This window comes from Asparagus officinalis, chromosome 5 (genome assembly GCF_001876935.1).
Source record: "Asparagus officinalis chromosome 5, Aspof.V1, whole genome shotgun sequence".
Taxonomy (NCBI): Eukaryota; Viridiplantae; Streptophyta; class Magnoliopsida; order Asparagales; family Asparagaceae; genus Asparagus; species Asparagus officinalis.
In genome coordinates this window covers 95,009,117-95,017,646 of record NC_033798.1, presented here as the reverse complement: position 1 = coordinate 95,017,646, position 8,530 = coordinate 95,009,117, and the positions used below count along the sequence as shown (strand labels likewise).

The 8,530-nt window shown below is 41.7% G+C and overlaps 1 protein-coding gene across 1 annotated transcript; it reads left to right on the top strand.

Annotated features, from left to right (window-relative positions):
- On the top strand, positions 1,795 to 3,003 carry LOC109842200. Its single transcript, XM_020411103.1, has 2 exons — positions 1,795 to 2,528; positions 2,622 to 3,003. Exons 1-2 carry the CDS (start codon positions 1,795 to 1,797, stop codon positions 3,001 to 3,003), a joined length of 1,116 nt encoding a protein of 371 aa, XP_020266692.1.

The window sequence follows — 8,530 nt, the reverse complement described above, 5'->3', positions numbered from 1 at the left end:
CGGCTTGTAGCTAATGGATAGGGGAGCCATCGTCTCCGCCTCTATTTGATTGGTCCTTGGAGGCTTAGTGTTATGGGACATATCTGTTTCACGAATATATGACTTGATAAGTCAGCATCTCAATCAGCTCAAAAAGCCGACACCTCAACGTCAGCGCGAGAAGCGGTGATAGTTGACACGAGAGATCCTGACCTCCCAGACGAGTCGACTTATTTATGTCGACTCGAAAAACGGTTATTAGCTGAGATGAGACAACATTCCCACCAGTCGAACATGCCGAAATTCCTGAGTCGATGCGAAAGGCGGTGTTGGTCGACACGAAAGTCAGCAACTCGAAGATATGACCCTATGAGCATTGCTTCTCGACGAAGCTAAAGGATTGCCCTTATCTCAAATCTGTCAGCATAGGTGTTACTTCTCAACATTGTTTAATCTTTGATGATCACCATTAAGTGTCACCCATCAACTATCTTGAAGATTTGTTAGCTGCTGACTCCTAATGCTGCCGAAGTGATCTCACGACACTCATAAACCAACACGTGTGGAGCGACTGATGATTTATTTTCCCACTCACTCCTCATCACCGCCTCACTACCGTCTTACTGTATATCCATGGAGTGACCAACCTGCCCTCGGCATCTCCCTTAAATGGAGAGGCTATTTGCTATAGCTAAAGGTTCGCAATCTAAAAACCTCCAAGAACACACAGTTCTGTGATTCCACTTAAACTCAAGTTCATATACTAACTTGATCGTCGGAGGTACCACGGGGGAATTTATCCCCGCCCTTTTACGACTTCTTATGTGCAGATTGCTCAATCATCTTACTCCTGAATCAGGCATAAAGTCGAAGAAGAAAGCAGCCCCTTGCAAACTCCGTGACTTTATTTAGCTGTGTGATATTTAACATCAACAGTTTGGCGCCCTCCGTGGGGCCTCTTTTCCTTTTTTGAGAAAAAAATGTTAGGCTCCAATATAGGATCTGAGCAGTCTCAACCTCGAAGAAAGTCGCCTAATTATGTTACACAAGATCAATTGGAACGAGCGGTGAACCAACAAACCCTATCACTTAAAGAGTAGTTTGCCGTCTTGACTAACGATGTTCTATAGCGAATCCTAGCATCACCACATGCCACTATACCACCTCCACCTTCTGGAGACTGACGATCAGAAGCACCTCCTTCCCAGCAATGGGATGTCTCACCGCGAACTCCTCATAACCCCCCTAAGCAGGCGGAGAACCGCCCCAGGCAATCGGGCGTCTCATATCAACAGGAGCGACACCTCCATCCTCATTCAAAAATCCATGGTGAAAGTTCTGGTCCTAGTCATTCAGAAGGATGTGCTAAAGGAACAGGCTCTAAGAAGCCCCATCATTGCGCCCCCTCGTCCTTATCTACCACTTCAGGAGCTTCCGCCTACGATCGAGTATATAGGCCGGTTGACGATACAATCGGAGGGAATAGCCCCACTTAAAGACGAGATAATGAAATGCTCATTTGATAAGTTCAAAATGCCCCACTTAGGGACATACTCGAGTGAAGGAGATCCTTCTGAGCATGTTCAAAATTATTTCGACATAATGAGTATGCTCCAAGTTTCGAAAGCAATCCTCTATCGATGCTTCCCTATCACCCTCACTGGAGATGCTAAGCTTTGGTGGAACACTTTGAGTAGAAGGTCCATCAATAATTTTTGACAGTTGAGTCGAAAGTTCATCCACCACTTCCTAGCTGACACTAAGCAGAAGCTCCCCCCGCCCCCCCCCCCCCCCCCCCCTCATGTGCTGATCCAAATGAGGCAAGGACCAAAAGAGAGCCTATGGGCCTACTTCAAGAGATTCCAAGCTAAGAGGCTGGAAGTCAATGACCCGAGAAGCACAGTCGCCATGGTGGCGCTCGTCGCCGGCCTGCAGAGCAATGAATTGGCTGACTCACTCGCTAAGAAACCAATCGCCAATTATAAACAATTGATGGCTAAAGCCCATGGATACATGGACATGGAGGATGCCCAGGCTTACAAGGCCTCAGCAAGGGACACGGGGGTTCCCGTTGCCACGACTTCAGCAACGCTAGCAACCATGGCCATTCCCTCAAACCCTCAAATAGTACCAGCAATAGTTCTATCACCTAAACTGACCGGAAGTCCTCTAAGACTAGGATGGCACAAGAATCCTCCAAGGGTCAACTCCCATCCTAATCACTCAGACAGGAGGAACCAACAAAGAAATCTGACACCAAAAGAATCTTTAACCATCTTGGACACCTCGCTTACTAATGCCTTGACTATGGTCCAAAGGGAAGGATATCTCAAAGATCCTGCACCTAAGATGTCATCAGATCCTAGAAGCAGGGACTCTAAGCAATATTATCATTACCATCGGGATCACAGACACATTACCAATGATTGTCGGATTCTCAAGAGGGATATAGAGGATCTGAGTGAGAGAGGACATCTGAGAAATCTCACTTTTCGGAGAGATCGTAGGGATACTATCCCAAACAGAAATAATAGGAGATCCCGCTCGTGGTCTCCTCGATCTCGACCTCAAATAGGCGAACGACCCTAAGAGACTACTCACAAAGGAGTCATTAATGTAATAAGTGGGGGTCCTATAATTAGGGGGTCATCCAACAATGAAAGAAAGAGATATGCTAGAAGAACGCTACAAGTTGATCATGATCCCAAGAAGGCGAGGACAGAAGAGCTCATATCTTTTACTGATGATGACCTACAGGGTGTTGAGACGGCCCATGATGATCCTCTTGTTATCACCATAGTCATTAATGGGTATCAGGTGAAACGAATTATGGTAGACACCGGAAGCTCGATGGACGTCTTATATACTAGCACCTTCAATCAGATGGGAATTGACAAATCCCGCCTCCTTCCTTGTAGAGGACCCCTTGTGAGTTTCACTGGCCATGCACTCTTGCCAGAGGGAATGATAACCTTGCCATTTGTATTAGGAGAATATCCTATGCAAATTACTATCCAAATCTAGTTTCTGGTAATGGATTTGAACTCAGCCCATAATGTTATATTGGGTCGAATCGCTCTCCACCTCTTGCAGGCCATCCCCTTAATTTATCATTAGATTATTAAATTTCCGACCCCAAATAGAGTCGGAGTAGCTCAGAGCAATCAAAGGGACACTAGATCTTGCTATCTACTCTCGATCAAAGGGAAGGGTGTCCAAGACACTATGCCGATTGAAAAAACTTGTCTCTAACTGGAGAAGACAGTAGAAAGACCAAGGACGGAGCCAGTAGAAGAGCTCCAAGAAGTCCCTATTGATCAAGAAGAAATGAAGACAATTAAGATTGGGTCCGGATTAGTCGAGCCCTTGAGAGGGGCTATGGTTGAATTTTTAAAAGCCAATACTGATGTATTTGCTTGGAGACCGGACGATATGTTAGGGGTTCCCCTTGAGATAATGTGTTATGAACTGGCCGTAGACAAACATGTCAAACCAGTTCGACAGAAAAAGAGGCAGCTTGGCCCAGAGTGTCAGAAGGTGGCAACAAACGAGATGAAGAGACTTTTGAAAGCTGACTTTATCCGAGATGTCCAATATCTAGAGTGGTTAGACAATATGGTCCTGGTGAAAAAAGCACTGAATAAGTGGAGGATGTGTGTGGATTTTACCGATCTTAACAAAGCTTGTCTTAAAGATAGTTATCCCCTGCCTTCAATCGACCAGTTAGTTGACGAGAGCGCGGGATATGAATGCTTAGTTTCATGGATGCTTTCTCTGGCTACAATCAAATTATCATGGCTAAGCACGATCAAGAGAAGACTTCTTTCATCACCGATATGAGTAAGTACTGCTACAAAATGATGCTCTTTGGACTGAAGAATGCTGGAGCTACCTACTAGAGACTTGTAGCCAATGTCTTCCAACATCAGATCGGTAACAATCTGGAAGCTTACGTGGATGATCTATTGGTAAAATCCAAACAAGCGTCTACCCATATTTCATATTTGGACGAGACCTTTTCAACCCTAAGGCGATATCAAATGAAGCTCAATCGAACTAAATGTGCCTTCGGCGTACAATCAGGGAAATTTCTTGGATTCATGATTATCCAAAAGGGTATTAAGGTCAACCCTAAAAAGATTGCCGCAATAGAGCGACTCCCTGAGCCACGTACTTTGAGAGAGATTCAGAGGTTGAATGGAAAGGTCGCAGCTCTAGATTGATTTTTATCCAAGTCCGCCAAGAGAAGCCTCCATTTCTTTAAAATATTAAGAGGAAGCAAAGGCTCGAAGGAGGGTATAGTTTAGACGGCTGAATGCAGAGCAGCATTTCAAGATCTCAAAGCTTACTTGAGTGCAAAGCCATTGCTGAGCCAACCTATAAGAGGGGAGACTTTGTTTGTATACATAGCCGTCTCCTCTGAAGCAGTTAGTTTTGTCCTTGTTCGGGAGGAAGAAAATACGCAAAAGCCCGTCTATTATGTGAGCCGAATCCTCTAAGAAGGCGAACTCAATTATTCTTTTATAGAGAAAGCTACCTTCACCCTCATCCTTACGGCCAGATAACTTCGTCCTTATTTTCAGGCTCACCTCATTATTGTCAGAACGAGCCTACCTTTAAAGAAAGCTTTGGGAAGTCCTACCACATCAGGAAGAATGGTTGCCTGGGAGGTTGAGCTTGTTGGCCTTCTTGTTTTAATAGTGTTTAACAAACAATTTACTTCTAATGTTGTTTGTCTAGTGTTTGTGTTTTCGTATTTATTCTAGGCAAACAGCAAGTCAAGCTTATTGAAGATCAAGATCAACTTGGGTAATCTTAGTTTAGGTTTTATATTATGTGTGTTAAGTACGTTAAGCTCAATATCTATACACACACATTTATTGGTTTCTTTGTATATATATATATAGTTATATATATATACATAAGTTTTGGTTTCTATGCATATATATAGTTATATACATTTATATACATGCATGGTTTTGGGTTTTATGTTTATAATATGAAATCACATATTTCATATTTACTATTGTGTTTTTGAAAACATTGCATGGAATATGCAATTTTGTAAAAATTTTATATTCTTAGTTTTTGGACTTAACAAAAATCATATACATATTTTATTAAGTCTACATAATCATTGTGCAAAGTTTCAAAACATGGTTTAGCCTAAATATCAAAATTCACATGTTTACATTTTCGTGTTTTGGACTATTTTTGCAAAATGATGATCTTTCACAAATGGGAAATGCAATTTGGAAAATTCTTTTTGTAACATGTTCATTTACATGTTTATATACATTTCCCAAAGTTTCATTATTTTTGGACTTCATTTGTTATTTTTAACAATTTTCCAAAAGTCAAAAAATCTGTTTTCAAACCTGTTTTTCTGTAGTATCTGTTCGCGGTCCCCCGCCACGGTCGACCGCCCATGAGTTCAGAAACTCACTATAGGTTTTTATGGCTCGCGGTTGACCGTCGCGGTCGACCGTAGCGAGTCCAGAGAGTTTCGCGGCCGACCGTCGCTTGTCCAGAATAGTTCTACCGCTTTTTGTTCTTCGCGGTTGACCGTCGCGGTCGACCGCCGATTTGACCGTTGGACTCCAACGGTTATTTTCTGAGGTGTTTTTCTGGGGGCTTTGTTGTCTTTTTAGTGGGGTTTTTGTTGAACTTTTGAGTGGGTATAAATACCCCATTGCCTTCAACTCTCTATTAACAATTGAGAGAGTTTTAAAACAAGTTTAAGAAAGTCTTAACAAGGGTTTATGTTTGGTTTAAGTGTGTTTATAAGCTTTTAAGCATTTGAGTGTTTTGGTTTTGTGAATCAATTCCACAAGATCTTGAGGAGATCATCTATTGAAGTTTGAGCTTCCAATTATTCTCCCTCCAACTCTTGATCTATTAAGAAGTTTTCTAAACTCTATTTCTAGCTCTTTTATATATTTGATTATCATTGTTATTAAGCTAGAACTACATTGAGTTTAGTTTTGATTTATATCTCTTTGTTCACACACAACCTTTTGAGCTTATTGTATTTACATTCATAGTATAATTTGGGGTTGTGGGTTTGTGACTAAGAGTTGTGCTTAATTAAGTTCTCACCTTGTTTAGAGAACAATCATTTGATTTATATTGTGCTTATTATGAGATCACTTTATAATACACTTGTACACCGAGAGAAGTGTGTGGCGAGAGTCGGGGATCGTCCCAAGAGGAGTGGCGTCGGTTGACGTGCCTAGGGAGAGGTTGTAACCGAGCACTTGAGGGAGACACGTCTAGTTCAACACTTGAGAGGGTGTAGAGTGGGATTACAAGAGTGTGTTAGTTGTAGAGTTTTCGGTAAACTAGAAAACCGTATTGTGTGGTGTAAACGTTATTCGGGTGAACGTAGAAAACCCGATTGTAATAGTGGATTTCTCCCAGGGAGTGGGGAGCGGAGACGTAGGACGGAAGGTCTGAACTCTGTGATCATATTGCTTGTTTGAGTTTGGCTTAACACTTATATTTGTTCATCTTTATAGCCTTTCTCTCATTGTTTATTTCATCCACTATTTCATTTGTTTATGTTACCCTTGTGTTTGCATATCCTTACATATATCATATTGTATATCTCTTTGGTAGGATATATCATCTTGTGCTAGCTTATATATCCTTGCATATATTTCATCATATAGGATATATCTCATTGTTTACATTGCTTATCCTAGCTCATATATCTTGTGGTATTTCATACTTGCTAGGATAACTTGTTAATTAGTTTTAATTGGCATATAATCGGATTAGATTAGCATAAGACCCTAATCACCCCCCCTCTAGGGTCTAACAGAGCTTAGCGAGCACGATGTCTAATTTGAACCATGAACAGCTATTGAGGCTCAAGCCTTGGCCGACTTCTTGATCGAATCGGCTCCCCAGAATGATGAACCGAGAGTACTCATGCCACCTCCTCAACCTTCACCCCCATAACGCTAGGCGATCCCTCCGACTCATCGTGCTCTGGAGCATGATTCACCCAAATATGACTCGTGGTGGCTACTGCAAGTAGATGGATTCTCTGGAGAGGTAGGCAGTAGAGCAGGAGTGGTCATACGAAGTCCTGACAGGTCGATATATGACCATTCCATTTCCTTTAAATTCTCGACCTCGAACAATGAAGCCGAGTATGAAGCTCTACTCACCGGCCTCTGAGCGGCACAAGCTTTGAAAGCCGAACGCCTTTACATTCTAGCCGACTCACAATTAATTGTCCATCAAATCAACGGGTGCTATGCTGCTAAAGACCCAAGGATGGCCCAATATCTTCGAGTCGCCAAAGAACTTCTAACAGCCTTCTTGGAATCCAAGATAGTTCAAGTTCCCCAAGCCCTTAATGCTCGAGCAGATGCCCTCTCCAAACTAGGATCAATGAATTCGAGAATTTGTTCTAGACCTGTTTATATTAGACCCTAGAGGGGGAGGGGGTGATTAGGGTCTTATGCTAATCTAATCCCGATTAAATACCAATTAAAATTATATTGATTAATTTGTTCTTGCAAGAATGATATAAGATAGATATGAACAAGAATGATATGAATAAGCACAAATAAAAGGTACGCTAAGCAAAACACAAACAAACGATATGTTTACGAGGTTCGGTCACCACGACCTACGTCCCCGCTCCTCACCTCGAGGAGATCTCCACTATCACAATCCGGTTTGGAAACCGGAACTTCTATACACTCGGTTTACAAGCTTACCGAAAACTCTCACACAACAAACACTATGCAATTACACTTTACACACTAAGTGTAGGAACCTAGCCCGTGTCCTCCTCCTCAAGTGCTCGGACGCAACCTCTCCATAGGTTCATCAACCGACGTCACTCCTATTGGATTCGACCCCGTCTCTCGCCTCACACTTCTCTCGGTGTACAAGTGTATTATAAGTGATACTCACAACAATGATTAAATACAATGATTTGTTCTCAACAAAAAATAAGAACACAAATGAAGCTCACACTCACTAAATCACACACCACAACCCACACTATATAGTATGAAGATATTAATCTTAATATTGTGTGTGTGATAACAGTGAATAGATAATATGCAACTCAAATAAAATATAGCTAAGATATGAAAATGAATCAATAAGCTATATAAGAAAGAGTTAGGAAAACTTCTCAATAGACAAGAAGAACAGTGGATGATGGAATTTGAAAGCCTCTTCTTGTTGTAGAAAACTTCTTTTGAAACAGACTGATGAAAATAGCTTAACAACTCTTTAAACACTTCTTAAACCTTTATTAAAACTTAATTGTAAAACAAAACTCTTTGTATTTGGTTAGTTACTGAAAGAGAAGAGCAATGGGGTATTTATACCCACTCAAAATATCAGCCAAAACCAATTAGAAAAGACCAAAATAGTCTCAGATAGCCATTGTAGAAAATAGCCATTAAAAGGCAATGATGAGATCGGCGGTCAACCGTGAAAATCTCGCGATCGATCGCGAGGCACAAAAAGGCTGAGAATAGAGTTTGAAAGCTGGCGGTCGACCGCGGCGGTCGACCGCGAA

Bases quoted from the DNA above. Each gene is read 5' to 3' on its own strand.
- LOC109842200 (XM_020411103.1), top strand. From the start codon at position 1,795: ATGAGGCAAGGACCAAAAGAGAGCCTATGGGCCTACTTCAAGAGATTC. The intron at 2,529-2,621 runs GTCTCCTCGATC...TCCTATAATTAG, and splicing joins AATAGGAGATCCCGCTCGTG to GGGGTCATCCAACAATGAAA.